General features: G+C 35.7%; 1 protein-coding gene and 1 long non-coding RNA gene across 11 annotated transcripts in view; one reads left to right on the forward strand and one right to left on the reverse strand.

The window, feature by feature from the left end:
• Positions 1–27,151, reverse strand: part of GPHN (gephyrin) — a 749,523-nt gene that overhangs the window by 61,804 nt on the left and 660,568 nt on the right. For all 10 annotated transcript variants that reach the window (XM_072629565.1, XM_072629558.1, XM_072629556.1 and 7 more), the window contains 4 exons: positions 25,177–25,296; positions 23,617–23,675; positions 22,261–22,414; positions 8,697–8,818 (listed from right to left, as the gene is read on the reverse strand). In XM_072629565.1, coding sequence (XP_072485666.1) covers positions 8,697–8,818; positions 22,261–22,414; positions 23,617–23,675; positions 25,177–25,296 — 455 coding nt within the window. The remainder of the gene's footprint in view (positions 1–8,696; positions 8,819–22,260; positions 22,415–23,616; positions 23,676–25,176; positions 25,297–27,151) is intronic.
• LOC140517915 (uncharacterized) overlaps positions 1–27,151 on the forward strand; it is a 71,610-nt gene that overhangs the window by 34,725 nt on the left and 9,734 nt on the right. The window contains exon 2 of the long non-coding RNA XR_011971784.1: positions 24,271–24,330. This is a non-coding gene — a long non-coding RNA (uncharacterized lncRNA). The remainder of the gene's footprint in view (positions 1–24,270; positions 24,331–27,151) is intronic.

Below are 27,151 nucleotides of genomic sequence, written 5' to 3' on the forward strand. Positions count from 1 at the left end.
TTTTCCTCCACAAAAAAAGACAGAACATCACTTCAGGGTAGCAGAAATAAACATGGGGTAAAGCAGGTGTCCTCCTAAGACAATCTGAAAATACCTCAGGAAAGACCCCCACCTCCAGAGTGAAGGTTTGGCCTGAGTGAAGTACAAATGCCTCCAGGCTAACTGCAGAATCAACAAAGAATAAGCCCTTTGGGCATCTGGGTAGAGAGGCAGCCTCAAACTTAGAAACTTTCATCTCAAAGACAGCGTGGGGGGTCTGATGTCTGAGCTGAAGAAGTTTGAAGGATCTTTCCCAATGGAGGGACACCAAGCACAGCACAAGTGCTGACTAGATGCCTCCAGGGCGTGACTTCGGGGGCAAGTAGCTAGCACTCACAATAGCAAGGCAGGGACCCTGTTGGCTCCAGGCATTTGTGGGAGGACACAGTCCCTGGTTTCAGTTCCAAGGCAGAGAGGACAGCTATGGTTTGCAACCACTGGAGGGATAGCAGGGAGTAAGATCATTTGTGGGACAGTGGCTGGAGGCCTTAGCTGTGGCTTAGGAGCAGAGAGGAGAGCCTAAGATTGTGCCCTCCCCCCACCTCCTATAAATAAGAAAAAATAATAGTAAGAAGGACTTGAGGCTTGAGCCATTATTCCCCATACCTCAGGACTACAACCTGATTACACTAATACACTAATAATTCTGCTAGAAGCAGAATAAAACAAAAAATAAATAAAAAAAATGAGTAAGCAAAGGGGAAAGAACTCAACTTTAGATATCCCCAACTATGGAGATAGAGGGGATCTGAGTTCACATTTAGAGGAAGATAAGGGAGCTAAAAAAGCCATTCTTTTTTCAATGAGAAACTTCAAAAAGTATTTTGAAGAATTTAAAAAGGACTTTAAAAATCAAATAAAAGAGACTGAGGAAAAATTAGAAAAAAAAGAGCAATCCAAGAAAATTATGAAAAGAAAGTCAACCTACTGGAAAGAGAGAATCAAAATCTTAAGGAAGAAAATAATTCCTTGAAAATTAGAAACGGGCAAGGGAAAGCTAATGACATTCGAAGACAGCAAGAAATCATAAAACAAAGTCAAAAGAATGAAAAAATAGAAGACAAAGTGAAACATCTCATCAGAAAAACAACTGATCCTCCTGACTGAAGAGAAATAAGAACAGTTGGACTACCTGAAAATTACAATTAAAAAAAGAATCTTGATGCACTATTACAAGAAACTATCAAGGAAAATTTCCCTAAAGTTCTATAACAAGGAGGCAAAGTAGAAATAGAAAAAAAATCTACCAGTCACCACCTGAAAGAGATCCCATCAGGAAAACTTACGAGAATATCATAGCAAAGTTTCAAAGCTTTCAGGTTAAGGAAAAAATACTGGAAGCAACAAGAAAAAAAATTTAAATATCATAGACCTACAATAAGGATTGTATAAGTCCTAGCAACTATTAAGTTGAAGGACTGTGGACCTTGGAATATTATATTCTGTAGAGTAAAAGAGCTACTGGGGTTTTGACCAATGGTAACTTACTAAACAAAGTTAAGTATAATCCTGAAAAAAAAAATTAGACATTTAATAAACTCAAAGATTTTCAGATTTTTGTGACAAAAACCACAGAACTTAAGGGAAATTCAACCTATAACATCCAGGAGAAATATAAGGTAAACATTCAAGATCAATTATAAGGGACTCAATAAGGTCGAATTGTTTAGTTCGTGTATGTGAAACTATTAGCAGTACTCATGATTGTCATCATTATTTGGGTATTTTGAAGGAAAGATGTGAGTTGTAAAGAATGTGATGAGGTGATTAAAAAACTGTAGGGAAAGACAAAAAGGAGTAACTATCTCATACAAATGAGGCATAAAAGGAAAAATTGATACAGAAGAAGCTAGTGGCAGGCGTGCAGGTATTGCTAGAACTTTACTCTCATCTGGAATGGGCTCAAGAGGGAACAACATACAAACATACACAACTATGCTTACCTTTTGATTTTGCAATACCACTTCTAGGTCTGTATCCCAAAGAGATCATACAAATAGGAAAAGGATCCACATGTACAAAAATATTTATAGCAGTTCTTTTTGTAGTGGCCAAGAACTGGAAACTGAGGAGACTCCTATCAACTGGAGAATGGTTGAACAAGTTGTGGTATATGAATGTAATAGAATACTATTGTTCCATAAGAAATGATGAACAGGGGGACTTCAGAAAAACCTGAACTTACATAAACTGATGTTAAGTGAAGTGAGCAGAATCAGGAAAACATTGTATCTAGTAATAGCAACACAGTTCAATGATCAACTTTGATAGACTTAACTCTTCTCAGTAATACAAAGATTTAAGACAACTCCAAAAGACTCATGATGGAAAATGCTATCCACATCCAGAGAAAGAGGTATGGAGTCTGAATGCAGATTGAAGCATACCATTTTTCCTTTTTTTCCCCTGTTCTTTTTCATGGTTTTTCCCTTTGGTTCTAATTCTTCTTTATAATATGACTAGTGTGAAAATATAGTTGATAACTGTACATGTATGCTCTATAACAGACTGCATGCTGTCTTGGGAAGGGGGGAGGGAAAGGAAGAGGAGAAAATTTAAAACTCAAAATCTTATAAAGGTGAATGCTAAAAACTAAAAATAAATTAAAAAAATAAATTCAGATCTAAATAATTAGAGTAATATTTTATTTTTATTATATATTATATTTTATCATATATAATAAATAAATATTTACTTACTATTCATGGGTAGGTAAAGTCAATATAATTTTTAAAATGACAACTTTACCTAACATCTATTTATTCAACATCATCCCAATTAGATTACTAAAAAATTATTTTGCTGAGTTAGAAAAAATCATAACAAAGTTCATTTGGAAGAACAAAAGGTCAATAACTTCAAAGAAACCAGGAAAAAAGATATAACAAGTAAGAGAATTCAGCAATGCCAGACCTTAAACTATGTTATGAAGTTAGAGCATTGTTCAAGTATGAAAAGAATAATTTTGATTATTTTAAATTAAATTTTCTTGTATAAATAAACCTATGAAGACAAGAACAGAAGGAACGCAGAAAATTGGGGAAAAAAACATTCATAGATGATCTAGCAGACAGGATGTGATTGTATTGGAATATTGCCGTGGTGTAGGAAATGATGAGCTAGATGATTTAGAAAAACATGGAAAGACTTGGACTTCTGAAGAAGATACTTTCCAGTGAGCCCCCATTCTCAGATCTTTGTCCTCAGAAACTCCTCCATTCAGTGAGATGTCATAGGGTGTATTAGGACCTTTTTGTGGGCTCCTAAGCAATGGTATTTGAGCCTATGAGAAATTATGGCAATAGATATCACAAAACAAGGTCAATAATGATTTATATTGAAATTGCTCTTACCGTCTTTGAGTGATCCATTGATAGTACTTTGTAAAAGAGCCAGTCAGAAAGCCCAGCCCCCAGTGCTTTATAAATTCATTCAACAGCATATATCTTTTTGAGGCAACAATTCCCTCTGCTATTTTTTCCTAACTAGAGAAGAAATAGTTCATTTAAAAAAAAAAGGTCAGCAAGTATGACTTGCCAAAGCTAATTTAGTTTTTCTAGTGACAAGAAAAATAGCACCTAAAACTGCACAGGATGTACACACAGGATTGTCTTGTAGATACTGGCTTTCTGAAGGTCCTATTTACCTATGGCCTGGAATGGAAGATGCCTTCCCAATTTTACATACTACAGAGAAATATCGATGAAATAAACAAATACTATAAAATAATAGTAACTAGCATCTTGTATTTTTAGTAACTTCTTATATAACATGGTCAGAGAATTGTTTTTTATCCATTTTCAAAGATAAAATCAAGGAAAGTTAACATCAAAATATACTATGAAATTTAATCTTTGATGACTTACAAGGTGTTTTTGACTCTTGCAGTCTCTAAGTTATGAAAACATCTGAATATGAAAATATATTATAGTACTGTAGATATGAGGAAGTCCTGGCTAAAAGAGAATAGAATCGAATCCCACATAAAAAAATCCTGTGTTAACAGAATCCTGTGTAACAAAAGTGAGTCTATGGTATGGAGGAATTTTCTGAATGGGGGTTTAGTTCCAAAAATATTGCCCTTTCACTTCTCATTTTCTCTTTCATATCCTGTCATCCAGGAAACTTCTCAGGTTTCTACTCTATCTTGTTTCTTTCCCTCACGCATTCACTGGCTGTCCAGGGGAGGAAAATTCACTAAATGGAATCAAAGGTAAAATGATCAGTGCTCATAGAGGTTAAGTGATCTATTTCTCAATGTACCTCATTACCCCCTCTTCCTCTCTAGATGCTGTTGCCTTTTACAGATACAATTTCAATGTTAAGATTAATATATTCTGTTCATTTCCCAGCTTTCTTCTTCCCTGAGAAGTCATAAATAAGCCTAGAAAGCATAGCTTTCTGGATTCTTTTTTCTATTTCCCATACCAGGGAAATAACACTATTACTAACACAAAATCTCTGGGAAAAAAAGGATGCTTTTTTTCCCTTTTGACCTAAACATGACTACAAAAAGTGAATGAATTGCTTTTGTCTCTCTATCCCCAGACTCAGCCCAGTGCTGGGCACTTACGAGGTGCTTTATAAATGCTTGACTGATTGACTATAGCAATCTAGATTAGTTTGATACTTCAAAGATGTGACTTTGTTGTTTGACACAACTGGTGAGATATGATTCACTTAGGCTACACAGAACTGTAAGTGCATTTGCAAATACAACAAAGTAGTTTGCCACAGTGCAGTTCTAGCCAAATGAATGCAAGTTGTGGTTGTATTTCAAGAAGAGAGCCTTCGTTATCCAGCTAGTTAACTCATGAAACTTAAAACATTTTCAAAGGAGACCTTCTTAAATTCTGCATAATATAGCAAAAATAAATTTTAAAAATGTTAGTAGGTAAAATTACAATAACCCAAATATTGTAAAAGATTTTGTTAATGGTTGTTGAGCTTAAACTTATTGGTAGTGATAGCTCCCACAGGTTAGGCACTATCTGATTTTTGTCTTGGAGACCCTGTTTCTCAGCACAGTGCCAGACACATAGTAGGTGCTTAATAATGTTAGCTGATTTAATTGGTCATATAATATGCAAGTTTTAGGGGAAATCATAATAGCAGAGCTTTGCCAAAAGAGTATGTGAGTATATGTCACATAACTGTACGTAGACAGGGGAAGATTCTGTCTCGGGCCCTCTTCTTTTTGCGATCATATATTCCCCCCAACCCCATGTAACTTCCTAAATGTATAGTTTTAACCCTGACTTCTCCCCAAAGCTCTAGTTTTGTATTTTCAGCTGTCTACTGAATGTTATCTCACAGAGCACCTGCGAGTCCCTGACTATGTTTAAAATCAAACTTATGAGCTTTTATGTATCCTTTAAATGTATCCTTTTGACAATATCAGCTAAAGAAAAGGAAGGCATAGGAAATGTAGTCAAGTTGATGGTGATGAAGAATGAGGATGGGGTGAATTATATATTAATTCCTAGTATGAGGTTTGTATCTGAAAGCACTTTACATACATTTTCATCCTATCCCCTTTGACACACTATGACTCAATGTGGTCCAGCTCAACAAACAAAGCTGAGCTCACTTCAGTACATACCAGGGCACCCATAGTTTCTTTGCTAATGAAATCTCCCATAACTTTGCAAGATTACATAAAACACTAAATTTTGTACAGAGTTTGTAATAAATAATCCATCTCAAATACAATTCAATATTTATTAATATAGAGAGGTAATAAAATATCATGGAAAATTGTAGAATCATAAGATCTGAATTCAGTTCCTGCTTCTGATACTTCTACTGAAGCAAGTGAGTTAACTTTTCAGTTTCTATCTATAAAATGGGAATAATTTTATCTTTCTACCTCATAGTTATTATGAGGAAGAAAGCTCATGAATGTGAATTAAGTGCCTATTATGTGAAACATTTTTTTCTGTGTACACTAAGATTATACTTGTTAAAATTTTGTGTGCACATTTACAAAGTTTTTATATAAACTGAAGATGAGTTACCTATAAACAAGGTTTGAAAGCATGTATTAAACCTGCTAATATCAATTAGGTAGAAGTGGTTAGTACTTTACTAACTACCTTAGTAATATTAGTCATAGGTTGGAGATGTTTGAAGTCTAATAGGGACAACTGCTGAGTATGTCATAGATAAAGGAAAAATAAACTGCACTTATATAAGACAAAGCAGATGGGCTTTGTACAGACATGATAGTAAAAGAGGAATTACAGGAATTTAGAACTGGAAGATATCTTTTAGGTTATGTAGCTTAACCGTATAACTTTGTAGATAAGGTAAGAGGCTTGACCAAGGTGACAGCCTTAGTACTTGCTGGAAGTGGGATGCAAATTCAGGTTTCTAGAGCCCCCTGATAGTGATCTTTCCAATACAAAATTTGATCATAGTGTGTCATTAAGGATCATAAGTTAAATATAAATGAGTGATGGACTCTTATAGTGAGTAAAAAAAGCAAGCAAGATCTAGGATCAATGTGTGGAAGTTATGGAGAGGCAAATGGCGGTTAAATGTAAGGGAAAATTTTTCTAGCAATTAGAGTTGTAAAAAATGCAACAGGCCACTTTCTGAGACAGTGAACCTCCAGTCACTAGATGTGTTTAAGAAGAGATGCATGACCATCCATTAGGGATGTTAGATATGGATTTTTTTGAATTGGATCAGTAGGGGTTCCTTCCTATTCCAAGATAATAACAACAGCTAGCATTTATGTAGACCTTTAAGGTTTGCAAGGCATGTACATATATTATCTCATTTGATCTTATAATTCTTGGGATGCAAGTTGAAGATTAGATACTTCTTTAGGTGTAAGTTAAAGAATACAATCTCTCTGGGCTTGAAAAAAACAGAGTTTAAATTCATTAAAGGTTTCTTCTTTCTTCTTTTTTTCTCTCCTGGTCATAGCTGGGTAAAGCTGGTGAGTACTTGGAGACTGTTTCTCCTTTCATTTTGCAGACAGTGTAGACTTTGTCCCAGACCCCTTCAGGTTTTCCCTAGTGGTTTTTACATGGTAGTTTCCATGTAATGTTATTTGTTCTCATTAGCATACAGCAGCAAAGGCAGCTAAAAATGAGGAGGGAGGCAACCTTTCTAGAATACCAAATGACTTTAGCAACAGAAACAAGAAGAATTTAATCTAAACTCCCTGTACAAGATTCCCACTAGAGCACTCCTAAATTCTTTTCCTCTTGTTACTGGGTGGATTCACTTTTCACCTGTACATTTTAATCTAATTATTTTTTCATTCATTCTGGGACTTTTCAAGCCTGAGAATGAGAATGTGCAGATATACGCCAACTTTTTCTAATAACTCTTATTCTGATGTGAGGTTATTGATGGCAAAAAGTTAGTTTGCTATTGGATACTGGGAGCTATTTTTGATTTTATTTTTTAACCTGCTTTCTCTGTTCTCCCTGCTGGCCCCTACCATGTGTAATCCCAAGAAGATGCCAGAAAATATTTTTTAGAGTACTGTATAAAGATTATTGTCTGTGAAACCTAAACACATCCATTGTTTTAGCTTCAGAAAGTGCAGCACCAAATGCCAATGTAAGTTTTTCCAATGGTGACCATTCATTTAAATCAGAGCTATTGGCTAGTGTTGTTTTTTTTTGGCAGTATGGCAAGTGATGAACAGTGTTTTGGAAGACAAAGCAATGAGACAAAAAGAGTAAGGAGGCATATGTCTCATTGCTTAGAGAAAGTCTAGTGCACCAAGGTACTTATTTAGAACTTTTTGTGTTTGTGGGGTCTGAGGTAGTTAGTGTTCGTTAGGAAAGAGACCGAAATTAATCTGACAGCCTTATTTTCCCTATTTCATGGCTATGTATTTCAAGGGTTCATGCCTTTGTGCCTCAGAAGTTGTTTGCATTAGTATATAATTTTCAAGGGCTAGAAACCTATGTGAAAGAAAGATTGGTTGCTAGCCAACTCAAAATTCACACAAATTCTGTTTTTCTGTAACTAGTTCTTTTCACTCACTTGTACAACAGCTGATGAGGGTTAAGGTTATATATAGTTCATGGGCATGGAACATAGTGATACCAATCAGGCCCACCAGCAGACTAGCTGTGGACTAAACATTAAAGTCAAAACAGATGTTAAAGGTTTTCAAAGGTCAAAAATTGCCACCAGAAATAATCTTAGAGATTATTACAGAGAGATGGGAAACAAATGTGGAGAAAAGGTGACTGTAGAGTGAAACGACAGAAATGAGCAGTTTTTTAGGTGTCAAGGTAGATGCATGTTTCAAGGCCTTAAAAGTCAATATTGATTGACTGGAAGAACTGAAATGCTTAGGGATTATGTATTCAAATTTTAAAAAGTCAGAGTTGGAAGGGGCCTATGAATGCTAATACTAATAACCTCCCTAACTTTACTCACTTGTGTTCTCCCTGATCTTTACTGCAGTAAACACAGGAATGAATTGCAAAACCATTACTGATACTAGGAGTAGGAGGAGAAAGCCTACACCATAAAATAAAGATTTCTATTTGAAAACCCACAGCAATGCATAAGTTAAAACATTAAGTTTTCTTTTTCTTACCTCTTTGGGTCAAACTCCACTAACATTCTAAAGAGCCATATTTGCACAATGTTTACTTGTCAAATTAACATTCAATACTTACTTGTCTCCTACAATTCCTAAGTTGATGGTTGGGTAGCCATGTTCCTGAATTGTTGCTAGGAGAGTTGAACGATTGCTGTCTCGAATCTTTCCTGGTAAGAGGTCATCTTCAGGATTCAGCAACTACAACCACCCCCCCAGAAAAAAAGACAAAACCCCACCAATTAATCTCTTACGATAATGTTTCCTGGAAGGGTGCAGTTGTCATAAGTACACCCAATCTCCTCTGATAGATATATGTAACTGAATAAACCCTGAGCTTCCTCTGCCCATCTTCTGAAATAAACATCCTGTCTTAGAAATAAGTCAACTCTTCAACTCAAAAACCTCTAGGGCCTCCTCATTGTTTCTGTTATGAAATATACCTCTCAGCCCAGCATTCAAAGCTTTCCACAGTTTGGCTCCAACTTGCCTTTTGAAATTGATCTCACATGACTTCTTTTCATACATTTGATGATCTAGCAAAGTTGGACTATTTGTTATTTCTTGAACTGAGCATTCTAATTCTTCTCTTCATCCCCTCCTTCAGTCTCTCATTTCTGGAATGTGTCCTCTCTTCATTTCTGCCTCTCAGAACTCTTTTCTTTCTTCAAGGCTTATCCTGGGAGCCATTTCTTCTGTGAAGTTTTTCCTTGATCCCCCCAAGTCTTTCCTTGATTCCCAATCAATCTCTCCCTCTTTAAATGACCTTTTATTTACTTATCTGTGAACATGGTGTACTCTCCCCTATATCTCCCCAAGAAGGTAAGCTCTTTGAGGGGGTATGGACCATTTTGTCTATATCTTTATATCCTCTGCCTTTAGTACAGTGCCTTGTGACCAAATGATATAATATTGCTAAAGTGCTTGGCACAGTGCCGGGCACACAATAATCATTTAATAAATGCTTATTTATTAAATGCTTATTTATCTCTCCCTCCTTTGCACATAGCAGACACCTAAATATGTTTGTTGAATCTTATTGATAAGAAATTTGACTTAATGTTAGAAAAGTCCTAGCAATTAAAGGCCAGATTCTAACAACAGGTACTAAGATGGGGGTAGGAGTGGTATACCCAGTTAATTTAGCAGCCCCGAAGAAATAATAATATATTTCAGTCATAGCTGGTAGTTAGATACATACGTAACACTATCTAGTCTTGGGAATGAATAGCTATTAAAGTCTGAATATGTTTAAGTTTATTGAAGTCATTATAATTTTGTGGAGGCTAAGGCTCTTTAACCCCATTAATCATAGAAATCATGTACCCATTTTGACCTTATCTTAGTATATGGTGTGAGATATTGTCTTATGCCTAATTTCTACCAGACTACTTTCCAATTTTCCCAGAAGATTTTGTCAAACAGTGAGTTCTTACTCCAATAGCTAGGATCTTTGGGTTTATGAAATTCTAGTCTACTATGTTCATTTGTTTTTGCATTTTATGTACCTAATATAGTTCGCTGATTAATCACTCTATTTCTTACCCAGTATCAAACTGTTTTGATGACTGATGCTTTGTTTATATAATTTGGGATCTGGTAATGCTATGCTTCCTTCCTTTACATTTTTTTTCATTGATTCCCTTGATGGACTGGGCCTTTTATTCCTCCAGCTGAATTTTGTTATTTTTTCTACTTCTTTAAGGTAATCCTTTGGTAGTGTGATTGGTGTGGCATTGAATGAGTAAATTAATTTAGATAATATTGTCATTTTTATTATACTGGCTCACCCTGCCCACAAGCAATTACTATTTCTCCAATTATTTAGATTTGTCTTTATATATGTATAGAGTATTTTGTAATTATGTTCATAAAATCCTGTGTTTGAGTAGACTCCCAAGTGTCTTGTATGGTCAGTAGTTATTTTAAGTGAAATTTCTCTATCTCTTCCTGTTGGGTTTTGTTGGTAATATACAGAAATGTTTTGTGTTGATTTATTTTACATGCTACAACTTCACTAAAGTTTATACTGCTTCAACTGGTTTTTAGTTGACCCTTTAGTCTTCCCTAATTATCCCATCATATCATCTGTAAAAGGGATAGTTTTGTTTCCTTGTTGTCCATGCTCTTTCCTTCAATTTCTATTTCTTGTCTTACTGCTATGGATAGCATTCCCAGTACAATACTGAATGATAGTGATGATAATTGGCATCTTTGTTTCACCCCTGATCTTACTGGAAAGACTTCTAGTTTTCCCATTACAAATAATGCTTCTTCTTAGCTTTAGATAGATACTACTTATTATTTTAAGAAAAGCCTTATTCATTTGTATGTTTTCTAGTGTTTGTTTTTTTTTAGAAATGGGTATTATACTTTGTTAAGTCTTTTCTGCATCTGATGACATCATATGATCTTTGCTTGCTTTTGATATAGTCAATTATGTTTATAGTTTTCCTAATGTTGAACCAGCCCAACATTGTTGGTATAAATTCAGTATAGTCATAGTGTATGATCTTTGTGATTATACTGCTATCTTATTTAAAATTTTTGCATGAGGGAAATTGCTCTATAATTTTCTGTTATTGTTCTTGGTTTCACTATAAAACCATATTTTTGTCATAGAAGGAATTTAATAAGTCTCCTTTACCTATTTTTTCAAAGTTTATATACTATTGGAATTTTTCTTTAAATATTTGGTAGAAATATCTTGTAAATCCATATAGTCAAGGGTTTTTTTGTCCCTTAGGGAGTTGATTATGGCATTTTCAATTTTTTTTCTATGATAGTGTTATTGAAGTATTGTTTTCTCTTCTGTTAATCTGGAGAATTTGTATTTTAAAATAACTTTTTTTTTGCTTCTTTTAGGAAAAAAAAAGTTTCTTTAATGCTTCTCTGAATTCTTATGTGTGTCCAAACTGCATTTTTCTTTGAAGCTTTGCTTGTAGATATTTTCAAGTTGTTTTCTTCCTCTGAGTTTGTGTCTTCAGATTCCCCGCACATATTTGGTATTTATTTATCTCACATTTGTTATCTCCTCTTGGGAGGATGTAAGTTCCTTGTAGGAAGGGTACATTTTCATTTTTGTCTATTTCTGGTGACTGCTTTATAAAAGGCACCTAAACTGTTGAACTGAATTAAATTGTAGGTCACATACGTGCTTGAGAATACAACTATCATTAATGTCCTTTCATAAATCCTTTAAAGGGAGGTCCCATCCTTCAACTCCCTTTACATCATAGACTGTCTCTTGTTCTTACTGTGTGATTGGTTATCTTTCTCATCTTTCCCATTATAAATTTGACAACATTCTTTATACTGACAATGAGTTGGGCTTAGAACTGAAAAGGAGAGTTGCCTAGATTGCCTTTCGGCAGCTTCAAAGTTCTCTCAATGACTCCAAATTTCTTCCTGAATCTAGGACCTATTTTAAAATACTAATATTTTAAGACTGTTATATTGCTGGGATTCAGAGAACATGGCAGTCACCAAAGAGCTATAAATGGGCATCACCCAAAGGATAACGGAGAGGCATATAATGTGTTAAAAGCAAAGAACTATGAAGGAAAACTAAAATAAAAGATGTTATTGAGAAAATATATGATCAGAAAAGATGCGCTGGTCACATGGTGAGAGTAAAAGATAACTGGTAAACAGTACATTATAGTACCTCCCCTCCTCCCCAGTTATCCTTGCAATGTTGAAGAGAAAGCAGTGAAGGTCCAGGTGCCTAGCATGTTGGGCAAATACTTTTTGTTTAGAAATTTAAAAGTATGAATGAATATTTGCAGTAGTTTAGATACTACTGAAATAGCTATTAAAACATTTTTCTAAAAAGTTTATGGATCCCAGGTTAAGAAGCCCTGCTCTAAATAAACTGTTCTACTAGCTAGCTAGCTGACATTTCTAACACTAAAGTTAGTTTGCAAAGTGTTTGATAACTAGTTCAACACAATTAATTTTCTTGTCATCTTATGATTTTGATTTTATGCATTTTAAAACATTATTCTCAGAAGGGATCTAAAGGCTTCACCAGACTGCCAAATAACACACACACAAAGGTTAAGAGTCCTTGACTCAGAACACTTCTTTCTTGTTTTGCTGGTTGTGGTATTTTACAGTACTACAAATATTCATTCATACCTTTTAATAACTAAACTCACTACCACAAAGCTGCATTTTAAATCTCTAATAATTTTGTCCTTCTTCAATAGTTTTTCATTTTCCTTTTTAAATTTTGATTGTTTGGAAATGCTCTTTATGAAAAAATTATACTCTCTAATTGTTCATTAATTTTTTAATTTTAGTATTTTAAAAATCAACTATTAGATTTATTGTTTCAAATATTTATTTCTGATCTGGGTTATTTCTTCTTATTTTTTGATTTTCTCTTGGCTTATTGCTTTCCTTCTTTTCTAAGTTTTTTTTTTTTTAAAGCAAGCTCATTTTATTAATTTTTGCTCTTTTCTACTGATATAAGCATTAAGTCCTATAAATTTGCCTCTGACTAATGTTTTGGCTGCATCTTATACACACTATCATTATTTTTATGTACTCTGCTATTGCTTTTATAATTTCCTCTTTCATTTACTCATTATATATCAGTTTTTAGTGTCTATATGGACCTTGATCTTATTTTTATTACATCATCATTTACAACTAACTATATTGTATTATTGGCTACAATTGTATATAAAATATCTGCTCTTCTAGATTTTCTTTTATTTTTTATAAATAATTTTAGCACACATGACCAATTTTTGTATAAATTCTATGACCACTGGAGAAAAGGCATATTCTTTGTTTTTCTCATGGGGTTCCTTCCACGTATCTATTAGATCTAATTTATTTAATACTCTACTTAGTTCAGTAATTTATTTTTTATATTTTTGTTGGATTTATCAAATTTTAATAGTGGGGTGCTAGATATCTTACTGTTAGTAATGTTTTAAAATTTGTCTCCTTTTCTACAAGATTTTTCTTTAAGATTCTGAGGGACTGTTTGCTTATTGCCTCCTCCAATTAGAATATGAGTTCCTTCAAGGCAAAGACTGTCTTTCACCTCTTTTTGTATCCTCAGTGCTTAGCACAGTGCTAGGCACATAGTGGGTGCTTAATAAATGCTTAATGACTCATTAATTAGAATCATGGGATCATAGATCTAGATAGGATCTTAAAAATTATCTAGTCCAGCATCATCATTTTATAAATGAGGAAACTGAGGCCTAAGGAGGCTAAATGACTGGCCCGTGGTCAAACACACAATAAATGTCAGAGGTGGGGTCTGAATCCACATCTTTTAACTCCACAGTATTTTCTATTCTCTCTCTGATTGCTTGCTACACATATATTTAAGATTAACCTATTGTTACTTTGCATGGACCCTTTTAAAATAACACCCTTTTAAAAACAGTTTTAATGGTCTTTTTGTTTGAATTCAGCTTTGCCTAGCATTTCTTCCAACTGTTCACCTTTGCTATCTTCTTACTGTTTTCACTGCTGTTGGATGCCTTAGTTAATCCACTCAACTCAGGAACTCCAGTCCTAGGGATGACCAGTTCCGCCTGAGAAACGAGCAAAAATTCACATAATCCACTACATCTAAATGACCCAGGCAAAGTCATATTTCTTAGACTGTTCAACAGTAATATGGAGGTTTGGAATAAGGGTGTGTTTGGGGATAAATGTAATGAGTTCTATTATGTACATATTCTTTACATAACATCTAATTCAAAATGTCTAACATACAACTGGAGATGTGAGATGAGAACTTAGGGACAGAGGCAAAGGCTGGAAATATAGACCTAGGAATCATTTGCATAGAGATGATAACTGAATCCATGGGAACTGATGTGATCTCCAAATGAGATAATTCAGAGAGAAAAGGAAAAAAGGGTCCAGGATAGAACTGTGAGTTCTCCATAGTTAACAGGCATGACATAGGTCAAAATCCAGCAAAGGAGACTGAGAAATAGTGGTCATACAGGTAGGAAGGAAACCAAGAGAGGCCAATGTCATGAAAATCCACAGAAGAAAAAAGGATCCAGGATGAAATGCTCAACCATGTCAAATGCTGCAGAGAGAGGTCAAAAAGTATAAGGGTTTTAGAAAAGGCCTTTAGGTTTGGCCTTTTAAGAGATCATTGGTAACTCTGGGGTGAGCAGTTTCAGTTGAATGATGTTAGAACCTAGATTGTGGAAGGTTTGTTTAGAAGGGATGAAAGATGTGGAGCACTGAATACAGAAGGCTTTTTTCAGTGAGTTTAACTGAGAAGTGGATAGTTTGGTCTACTGAGGTTTTGTTTTTTTTTAAGAAAGGCAGAGACATGGGTTTGTTTGTATGCAGCAGAGAGGTCAGGAGTCAGTACAGAGAGAAAGATTATGCAGAAGGAATGATAGTGGTGGGAACTATCTATTGGAGAAGATATGTGGGGCTGGGGTAAAAGGATACATAGCAGGGGATTGGTTTAATCAGAGACTGGAATGGAGGAGGTAGTAAGGGATGTTATCAGGGGGATGTGAGGTGAGGAGAAGGAAAGAAGGTGCTCTTGTTAAATGGCTTCAGTTTTTTTTTTTGTGAAGTGGGAGCGGGTTCTCAGCTGAAAACTAGAGGAAAGAGGAAAAAAAAGAGAAGGCTTAGAACAGCTTCTGAGGTGAATGGGTTAGAAGAGAATTGATTAGAGAAGAACAGAAGGATATCCTGGATGAAGTAAGGGTCCAGTTGATATTAGATAATAAATTTGTAGTGGATTAAGTCAATAGTTTTGTGACTTCTTTCAAACTCCTTTTAGCAGCATGTGGTAGGGAAAGGATCTGGCTATGCATGATCAGAGATGGGCCTAGGGGCCAAGAATTTTGAGAATAGAGACTAGTGTACAGTTGAACTTATTATCCACCTTAGGTCCAAATGGGAAAAGAAGAGACCGCAGCTCGTACAATCCATTAGCCTACTTCTGGACATGATAAATTATCCTTCCTGGACACCGTATTCATTGACACCTTAGTTCTCTACATTCCCTGTCACCTCCTCAGGGTTATAAGGTGGAGCTAAATCTTCTGTCTTTCTTTTCATCCCAACCCTTAGCTTTTCAGCACTTCTGACTGCCTGTCCCTTTAAAGTGAAAGGATTTGGCTGCACCACTGCCTGAAGTATAAGAAGCCCTTGTCTAGCAAGGAACTATGTCAAAGAATACAGGAATGTATTCCTAAATTCCAGACCCAGTGACTATGGAGGTAGAAGACTATAATGTTTTGGGTCTTTTTAACTTTGAAGTTGATTCTTTTAATCTCTTAATTACTCATCTATTTTTAAAATTGCATTTTATGGTTCAGGAGTACTTTATTGCATTTTAGCCCTTAAGCCTGAATCATTAGCCCAGGGTATTTGGTGTCAAGTTGACATCTTTTTGGTTTTTTTGCTAGGGCATTATGGTTAAATTAATTTTTAAATTTAAATTTGAAATTCAATTTTAAAAAAGGGAGCCCTGGATGACCAGTGGTAATAGCACTATTTGTTGTTACATGAGGACTTCTTTTCTTCGCATAAGTTCCTATTCACTGTTTGATTGGTACAATGCAAATCTAAAGATATTGACAAAGGTGGCAAAAATATTCTTAGGTTTTGATTGATGTAATCGGAAAAGCTAAATTGGCAAAGCAAAGAGCATGAGAATAAATTATTAACATTTATTGGCAATTAAGAGTCAGAGAAAATGGACTTTTGACCTTTAAAATGTTGTGCCTTCAAGGCAGAGGGGTTTAAAATATCTGACAATTATTAGGATTATAGGATCATTGATACTGAGTTGGAAGGGACCTTGGATAGTCCAATTCCCTCATCTAGCAAATGAAAAATGTTCCTATTTATCACTTAACAGAAGGGAGAGTGCATTTAGGGTTAGATGCACTCTGCCTTCATGTTAAGGTTGGAGAAGCTCCTATAGAAGGCTGTAATGAGAGGTCCAGTGTTCCTGGAGTGTGAACTGAAATGCTCACACTGGATGAATGATATGAAGCATGCCCAAAAAATGTCACATAATCTACTTCAACAACTTGACCTCAATAAAAAAACTGCTTTCTCTGAGATGGGTGGTCTTAGGAAAATACTGGCATGATCATGGAGTCCCATAGTCTAAGTTTCATTTATAGGAGGGTAGAAAAAAAATAGGAAAGTGAGGTAAAAGAAGATAACTAAGGTATATCAGTACACTATGTCACAATTTCAAGATGGGCTTGACTGTATTCTCTAGAACCAGTGGTTTTCTGTGTTAAACCTGAGCTGTGGATGCTACATGATTCTTTGAGTAAAGGATGATATGGAAAAGATGATCTACTCTGTCCACTGGGGTCCCAAATTTGAGTACCTTGGATTTCTAGAGCTTGTATAACTTTGTGTGGTTATATAGAAAAATTGATGGGTAACATAAACCCATCATTAGGGACTTGGTGTATCTGGATGATCATGTATTTGGGAAGATGTTAGAAGAGCATGAGGAAAGACTGTTGAAGCTTTTAAATGAGTTAGCGGTCACTGGTCTGAAGCTGTCAATTTATAAGTCCCAGTTCTGCAAAGTCTGACAAGTATATAGTTCATATAGTACCTCAGTAGGGCATACTGATCCCTGAGAACATAAATGATGGGCTCCTCACTTTGCCATATGTACAGGACTGTTGAGAGATGGAGATTTTGCTAGGATTTGGTTGCTACTATCAGAAATATCTGAAGAACTATCCATCGTCTCAAAATCTCATTTTTTTCAAAGTGATTTTATTCATGGTTACATGGCTGAGGTATAGAGATGTGGCATAGTAGAAAAAATACTGACATGAGTCAGACAACCTCAGTTCAAATCTTATCTCTAACACTTTCCTCACACGTAACGTTGAACAAGTCTCTCTTAATATCTCTAGACTTCAATTTCCTCATCTGTAAAATGTGGTGGTTAGACTAGATGGTCTCTGAGGTCCTTTCTGGCTCTAGAACTATGCATGGTTTTATAAAAAACAAAAGCAGAAACTCAAAGGAGGAAAATAATTTCTGAACTCTCTGGCATAGTTTATAGTATGACAAGTGTGAGCAGCCATTTAAGGATGTGGTTCAATACCTCATATGTACCAGTGCTGTGTTTTACAGACTGAACAAGTCAGTGAAGCCAGGATGTAGGGCTTGAAAGCAATTTTATACCAGCAGAGTAATGAATACAAAAGCCTACTGCATTTACCAGCTGAGGTCTGAACGACAGTGAGAAAGACTTATTATCCCATCCACAAATTAAAGTTCTTTGCTTTGAAACATTGCTAAGTTTCAAGACTGATATAGCAAACTTGATTTGAAATACAGATGAACAATAATCCACTGATTTATACTGTAACAAGTGCTAAGTTGGCCAGTGCCAGTTTAGAAATGGTTAGCAGCATTGGCTAAATGTGAGATCAGTGAGTATTAATGGTCAGGCAGGACCTTGAGGCCACATGTGGCCCTTTAGGCCCTCAAGAGTGGCCCTTTGACTGAATCCAAACTTCATAGAACAAATCGGGCCAGGGAAAACCAGTGTGAATATATGTTGTTGCCCTGTCACAAAGAACCTAAGCCTCAGAAATCCTGGATAATTCCTCAAGAAAGGGGTGAAAGGAATGATATATAGGCAGTGGGAATGCTCACATACGAAAAAGCAGATGAAAGTCTAGGACTTTAGAAGTAGTAAATGTAGCACTGAATTAGTCTCCTCTGCCTTGATTATCTTTGGTGGCAAGTGCAACTACAGGATGACTTCCTATGAACTGTGCCACAGGTAAGGAAATAGGAACATAACCCTCAGAGAACTCAAGTTTTGTTCCCCAGAAGGTACCTTGTTAGCAAGAGAATGGAAGAAATCAGAGCTCTGCAATGGAACACTACACTAGAATACAAACAGATCTATCCCAGGTATAAGAAAACAGTAGTTATTACCCAAGGTCTATTGATCCATGGTGATAGAAATATTTCATGATGATTCTGGACACTTGAACCAAAAGAAAACTGAAACTGATATAGAATGGGGTCTGTTGGCCCAAAGTGGCAGAAAATATATTTGAGAAGTATTCCTGGGTAAAGAGTGAAGGTGTAACACATGTAGGCAGAGAGTGACCAGTAATAGAAAATGTGTAAAATCTACTTTGTATGAAATCCAGCATGTGATGCACTGTTTATATATATGAGAGATGACTCAATTAATCTGAATCTACTAAGTGCCAGGTACCATTAGGCACCAAGGATATAAAAACAAAGATGTAACAGTCCCTTCCCTTAAGGAATTTAAATTCTTTTGAGAAGACAACCTGCACATGAAGAGAAAGACAAACGTATATATGTAAAACGTATTTACATGATAAAATTTATAAGGCAATATTTTTTTGCATCAGCATCTGAGGGCATCAGGAAAGGCATCATGTGGTACTTGAGCTATTTCTTAGAGGAAATAAGGGATTAGTAGAGGCGGAGGCTAGAAGGCAATCAATTTTACTGGGAGAAAGCCAGTGCAAAAACATGGAGATATGACATGGGAGTGTCATGGACAAGAAATGGCAAGAAGGCTAGTTTGGGTGGATTGTGGAAAGGGAGAAATGGGAAAGGGAGAGATGTATAATGAGGAAAACAAGGCAGATTGAGGCCAGGCTGTGAGGGATTTAAGATGCTAAACAGAGAAGTTCATATTTGATCTTAGAGCAATGGCAGCCACCGAATTTACTGAATAGAGAAGTGACATGCATGATCAGATTTGGTAGCTTTGTGTAAAAAGGATTGGAGAAAGAAGAGAATTGACGCTGGGAGACCAATTAGGAGGCTATTGCAATAGTCCAGGAGAGAGATGATAACGGCCTGCACTAGAGTGGTAGCTATCATTTGTGGTCTATTGTACATAACCCTCATAGTATAGTCCAATATCCTATCTGTATGTGTTCTCTGTTTGATCTACTGCATTCAACTTTGCAATGTGTTTTTTATTATGTGTTTTCATTTGACTGCTCTAACTTTGTTATATATCTATACAGATGTTATGTGTTTGCTATAATGTATAAAATTCCAATTAGTGCATTAGGTTCTGTAAGTGACCTGTGGATTTGAGGGGACTTCTTGAGACTATGATGTATTCAAAATAAAGACTATTTTACAATGTGTACCTATAGCTGCACATGTGCACACCTGCAGTTTGACCTGCAGGGACTACATTTATTTCTTTTTTAAGAGTGCAATGAAAGTCTTGGGCAAGGGGGAAATGCCTCTAAAACTCAGACCTTTAATATCTCAGATTTATTCCAGGGTTGGTGTAAGACAGTGAATGAGTTGGAACTGCAATTGTATCCCTGCACCCAGGAATCTTAGTACAATCTTGTCAAACCAGTGGAGCAAGCCAAGATGAATGCCTGCAGAAAGCCTTCAGCAGGTCCTCATACTCATTGCTGGTTACATACAGAATGATGGAGTTGTCAGAATATTTATATGAGGAGTTTTCCAGATGTGATGAAAGGCACATTGTCCTGAAGACTAAATTTTTCCCCATTGGTGTAAAGTCTACACAAGAACACCTTAGGAATAGGCACTGAGAATTCTTCTAGTATCTTACATTTCCTTTTTGTGTTGTTTGCTTAAGCTTCCATCAACATGGTAACAAGGGAGTATCTGAGTTGACTCTGGATGTTCTTCACTTCACATAAGTATGGCAGCTCAAGTCACATAAAGTACACTTATTAGATTATCTTCTTCCTCCTTCCATAAACTCCAAGCCCATAGGAGGGTTAATGCTTGCTACCACAAGTTAGTAATCATTGTTGATATTGTTAATACACCTTTTCTTATCCCCATAGCCTTAAGGGTAGGGACTGTTTCACTTTTGTCTCTTTGTACCTCTAGCACCTAGCTCAGGGCATAGCTTTATACACAGTAAATGTTTAATAAAGGTTTGTTGAATTAGATTGCACAGTACACTCTTCTTGGTTCAGTACACTGTGCTAGATATTAAGAGATTAACAGATAAGACACAGTCCCTGCTGTCAAGGAACTTACAATCTTATTTAAGATAATACATGTATACCAATAAATATAATAGTGAGATAGAATTTAATAAGGATAAAAGTGAAGTCCCATACTTGGGAATATAAAAGTTAACTGCACACACAAAAGATGAGTGCTTATGTACAATTGTAGATTCGTGCAATAAGTATCTTGACACATAAAATGGCATATTTAATGTCTGATATAGCAAACTAGCATTAGCAGCAATAGTTTCTCATGGAATGCCTAGATACTTTATGCAGAATACCACTGTTCCATGAAACATAGTTTGGAAAATGCTAAATTATACGTAAATATTTTTAAACAGCCTACAAAGACATTTAGATATAAGGTTTCCAAAGTCACATTAAACCCAAATTCCTGATTCTGAACATTGTATTTAAATCATTTGGACCACAGAATATGAAACTCATCCAGCTTCTCCTTTACTATATAGGTAAGGCTGATATAATTCTTGTTCTTTGATCCTAGAGAGGCAGAAGTCAATAGATAATACTGGGGAACTAAACAGATGTGGAATGTTGATTTTACCTTTATTAGCAATATAAGAAGAGATTTTTTTTTTTTGGTCCAGGGGAAAAGCCATATTAAAAGATAATGTCATATTCAGGACTTTAGGATATTAAAGGTAACAGGCAGTAATAAAAAATAAAGGCTTTTCAAACCAAACAGTTTTTTTTTCTCCCAAAAGATATCTTCCTTATGTCTTTTGACAATAAAATTTTTAATAATTAAAACATTAAAAAAAATCTTTTAAAGTCAGTCAGTCAACAAACACTTGCCCGGTAGTTTTCATATCTTTGCTATAAAGTCTTGAGTTTCCAGAAGTGAAAACTAGAAGTCTAGCCCCAGAATTCCCTTATTGAAACATTGCATATCCCAGGCAATAGAAGGGTCAAGAAGCTTTGGAAAAGTCATCAGCTAGGATCACCACAAACTTAACTCAACTTCCTGACTTAGCTTGAAGCAGCATTTTGACACATTAGAAGAGCATGCTGCCTTTAAGAGACTAAACATCTATCTACTCTTAATGGGAACAGTCACATAGCCTTTTGCCCAGGGAGAAGAGCTAGCTCTGGTGTTCTGACTGATAGCATTACTCCCTTCCCAGGGATAGTCCAATATCTCAGTAGCAGGGTGGGCATGCTTCACTGCTGTTGTGGCCTAAGTGTTGAAAATACATGATCAATACACACAGCTTCCAAGTGATGATTTCTTTCTCTTCTAAGGGATGTGATGGTTACACAGAGGCCACTTGTTATGATACTTTATTTTAATTAATTGAAGGATATTACTGCTTCTGAACATCTAATTTCTAATTGCTTAGGGAGTACTCATTTTCTCTATTTAAACTACTTGGAAGACATCCTCCCACTTTCCTATTAGATCATCTTGTCATAGGATCATAGGTAATAACTGGAAGGGGCTTCATCTTCTCTAAACCCATCATTTTACACAGGAAGAAACTGAGACAATTCCTCAATATGAATACAAGGAATGTTAATTCACAACATTTTAGGTAGATCCACAACCCTAAACAGAATGGATGTTAGAAATGCATTAAGTTGAAAATAAGTTTTGTTTTGTGTTTTTACCTCATTCCCTGTTGACATGACTGCAACTACTGGAAATTTGTTAACTTCAACTTCTGTGACACCAACAGTTGCCAGGAGACCAATCTCTGATGGGCCCATGTGGGTTCCCTTGGCCAATACACATTCCCCTCTTTTAATGTCATGGCCAATGGGTCTGAAAGCCAGAGTATAAACACAAAGTTGTGATTAAGAATAGCAACTTTTCAACTTGCCAGGAAAAGATGTACCCTGTATACCTACAGTGATGGAGATCACTAAGAGATGAAATATGGGGAAGTTGAACAAGAAGTGAGGCCCATATCATTTAGTATTTATATCTTTAGAGTTAAAAAAAAAACTGCCAACTATCTAAACATATTATTTCAGAGCAAGGATTCTTTTGTGTGATGGACCTCTGCTTGAGAGCAGGTTAAGGCAAGATCCAGACTTTCTTTATTAAATGTTAACATTGTTCATACATGTAATTTCCAAACTTTTGCCTATAGCATTATTAAAGGCACACACACACAGAGTGGATATATGACATCATATGTCATATATATGATTAATCTATAATCTTCAGTATTTGGAATGTTTAATGAGGCTGATTAATTCCGCTGATTAGAAAACTATGTTAGCCAAGTTAGTTTTGAGTCTGAGTCCTCTATTCAGTGGGCATAGACAATGCCTTAACCCTAGGATGTGTGCTTTTGTTTTCAAGGGTCAGTGGCAGTGGGGTAGGCAGAGAGCAGTGGGTCAGGATATATAGGTTCAGGGCAGATCTAGTCTGCCTACAGGAAACCTTTAAAGCGCATGCTTTCCTTTCCAAAGTGTTTTTCAACAATAGTGAAGGATATCAATGAAGCAAAGAAATGGGTAAAGATAGGAGAGAGTTTAGAAGGTAGGTGGATAAAAGCATCTGATCTTGGATCAGCAGCATTTTGAAAGGGCAGCCCATTGTGATTACTAGTAAAAGCAAACTCTGTCTCCTGAAATAACCAATTCATGATTATCCAGAGTTAGAGGTTGACTGTATAGTTTATGGAACATGATGGTCCATAACTTTTCCTTCTCCTCTTCTTACTTCCTCTTGCCTTTTATCTTTTTTAGCATTTGCACTAAAGAATGGGCACAAGAGGAATGAAGAAATCAAAGTTAGAGTGGTATTTATTGCAGCTTGTCAATAAATTTTGTAAAAAATTAAAATTTTTCTGAAGAGCTTGAATTAGTAGTTATTTGTATTAGTTGTATAATAATATTACTCATGCTCTCCTGACAATGACTACATGTCTACATATCTTCATATACACATAGTAATGTATGTGTGTGTTTATAAGTTGGCTATCTATTCTCATGTCTTGAAGGTCACCTACTTACCTAATATCCTGGCCTGGTCGAGCTTGCACTAGAATCCGTACCTCTAGTTCTTCAGTGCCCTAGAACAAGAACATGTCATGTGACTGCACACAGGTCAATCTAACAAAATCTAACCATTCAAAAGGTCTTACTTCCTTTCCTTTGACGCTTTTATCATAGGATAGATGCAGGATAGAAATAAATGGAAATGAAAAACCATTTGCTAAACTAAAAAATGTTAACATTTCAGTTTTTGCTGAAGGTTTCTGAAACCTTGGGAAGCTAAATGGCAAAGAGCAAATTACACAGTTTTTCCTCTTTCATAATCTCAAGCTTTTATGGATCAACCCAATTCAAAGAAATTCACTTTCAGGTACTGTTCTCAGGGCCAAAGTCATTCAGTGAAAACATTATGCTTGTTATCCCCATGCTAAAGTAAGGAATGAAGAAGACATTTCCCTTCCATTGTCATGAATCATGAATTTATCCAAAAGCCAAGATTTCATGGGAATGTTTTAAGTGGAAGACTTGTATTTGTCATCTGGTCAGTTTGTATGAAGAAAAGGTGACAATCAGTCATGGATTGTAAATATGATGACACTGGAGCTAGGTGTTGTTCAACAAAACTTGCATGCACATGTGTTCTGGATCTCAATGTTTTTCTTGGTTTTCTAGATGCCAATAAATCTGCTTGGAGAGATTCAATATGCAGAAACATTATTTGTATCCTAAGTGGTAAGTTTTGTAAGACTTGCTAATGATTAAGTGATTAAAAACTCAAAAAGAAAACCCTTCCTTAGCCCAGAGAAAGTGGCTGCTTCAGTACCGGTGACTCTGTAGGACAGATTAAGCACTGGAGCAAATGTATTTCTTTTTCATGTAAAATACCTTTGTTCCTTTTATAGACAATATTTCAAAGCACTTTGCAACAAAAGTAAGATGAAGCCCCAGAAATCCTGAAGCCATTCCACTCTCAGTACTGTTCATATTCTGCCTCAAACACTCCATCTGGCTTCAGTGAGAAGAAAGCTTGTTCAGGCCATAAGAGAGCTTAGATTTAAGCATTGAGGAGAGGTTGAAAGTAAATTGATAGGCATTTTCATTGAATCTTATGAAAACAAGCTCTAAAAAGGTCATTTTGAACTGCCTGGTGATTTTGACTGACTTAGTACAGAAGCATTCAATATTTTACTAAAGTTTTTTTCTTGGAGTTGAAATTCATCACTTCTGTATTCTTTATTCACAGGACAGTCACATTATGAAATAATTCCCAGCTAAAAGCAACATATACCTTTAATATCACAGTCACTGATCCCTTTGGATGGACTGTCATTCCTTATTTTCACCTGAAATTTCTGGGGCCAAATATAGGTCAATTTCTGTTAGAACATATATAATTACAACAGAAATCAACAGAAAAGGTTTCCCATTTTAAAGGTAATTTGGTTAAAGTATATTCAGTACAGAAAAGTTCCAGTATAATGAAAGATCCAGATCAGACTGGTAGAGCTTTGTTTTGTTTTTTAAACAGGATGAGATTTATAGAACTACTGAAGAGAACAATGAAAAAAAGGTACACACATCATCAGATTCCCTGATGAGTTCAGTATCTTCCACTTGTACTACTGCATCAGCACCGCAGGGGATTGGAGCACCTGTTGTAACCCGCATAACTTGTCCTGGCATCACTGTCTGAGTGGGCTAGAAAAAGAAATAGATGGAAAAAAGACATTTACTTTGCAATACAAAAGTCAGCATGATATAGTGGAACAATTTTTAGACTTGAAATTAGAAGACTTGGGTTTGAACTCAGACTCTGATGTTCGTTAGCTGAGCGATATTGAGCAGCACACCTGATTTCTCTCAGCCTCAGTTTACTTATTTAAAAAAATGGAGCAGTGTTACTTTTACCACTTACCTCACAGTGCTGCCATAGTGTTTTATGAACCATAAAGGACTATACAAATTATTAATTTTTTATATTATTTTTCAGATAGGCAGCAGATCAGATATTAATGGCTCCTAAGCAGTGCAGTGGATAAAGCACTGGGCCTGAAGTTGAGGAGAACTGAGTCCAAATCTAGCCATAGACACTAGCAATGTGACCCTGGGCAAGTCACTTAACTTTTATGTGCCTCAGTTTCTTTATATGTAAAGTGGAGATGATAACAGTACCTATCTCCTTGCAAAGTTTTTGTGAGGATCAAATGAGATAAAGCCCTTAGCTTCATGACTAGTACATAGTAGATGCTATAATAAATGCTAGTTATTATTATTATTGCTATTATATACCAAGAAGAATCAACAAATATAAATTGTTTTGAGTTCTCTGGGAGGCAAAATGTATTATATAATGTATTTTTAATTAATTAAACTTATAAAAACAGACGTTGGTACTATAATAAAAATGTGTCTAATTGGAATGCTTTGGGAATGGGTTGTTCTGATTAATTGAATTTTCTTCTACGTTTAATCAGAAAAGCTTCTTTATTTCAAACTCTGAGGAAAACTTTTCTGAATATCAATCCATGTTCTTGTCTTAGTCTAGCATAAAGCATATAACTGTGCCATTCTTCAGCAATTCAAGTTCTTGCAGCACCTTGGAGTCATCCTTACAAAGAACTGTCACAAATTACAGATCAAAGAAAATCCTGGGGAAGGGCTAGATGAAAACAAAACAAAACAAAAAACAAACTCCACTAATAACACACAAAATGTCTGTCTTATAAATCCTGAAAATCTTACACAGTGGTTAGGAACAAACATCCAACCACCAACAATATGAAGTTAATTATAATCTGTATGCTAATGACTTTCAGATCTCTTCTCCAGTCACAGTCTCTTTCCTCAGCTTTAGTCCTACTTCGTCATTTACCTACTGGATACTTCAACATGATGTCCTGTAGAAATCTCAAACAACATGTCTGAAACAGAAATCACTATGTTTCCCCCTAAACCCTGCCTCTTCCAAACTTCTCTCTTTCTGTCAAAGACACCATTTTTCCAGTTGCCCAAATAACTTTGTCATCATTCTAAACTCCTTACTCTTCCTCAACCCACGTATTCAATTAGTTGCCAAATCTTGCCATGTACTTACCTCCACAATATTTCTCAAATCTGACCTTTTCTCAATACTTACACAGCTACCAAATTGATTCAGACCTTCATCAGCATTCATTTAAATTACTGCAACAGTCTCTTAATTGGTCTCCCTTCACAAATCTTTTTCTACTTCAGTCCACATCTACAGTGTGGTCAGTGTGATCTTCCTTAAGCACAGGTCTGATCATGTCATTCTCAATGGCTTTCTAGAATAAAATATATAACTACTTTGTATAGTTTTTAAAGTCATTTACAACTTTGCTCCAAACTGTCTGGCATCATTGTATATAACTTCTCCTTCCACTCTGCTGTCCATCCAAATTGGCCTTTTCTCTGTTTCTCACGTGACACTAAATCTCTCATATCTGTGCCTTTGCACTGGCTGGCTTATACTCCCCTCCTCATCTCTGCTTTATATAATCTCTCTTCCTTCAAGATGCAGCTCAAGCAACAC

This window comes from Notamacropus eugenii, chromosome 1, assembly GCF_028372415.1.
Source record: "Notamacropus eugenii isolate mMacEug1 chromosome 1, mMacEug1.pri_v2, whole genome shotgun sequence".
Classification (NCBI taxonomy): Eukaryota; Metazoa; Chordata; class Mammalia; order Diprotodontia; family Macropodidae; genus Notamacropus; species Notamacropus eugenii.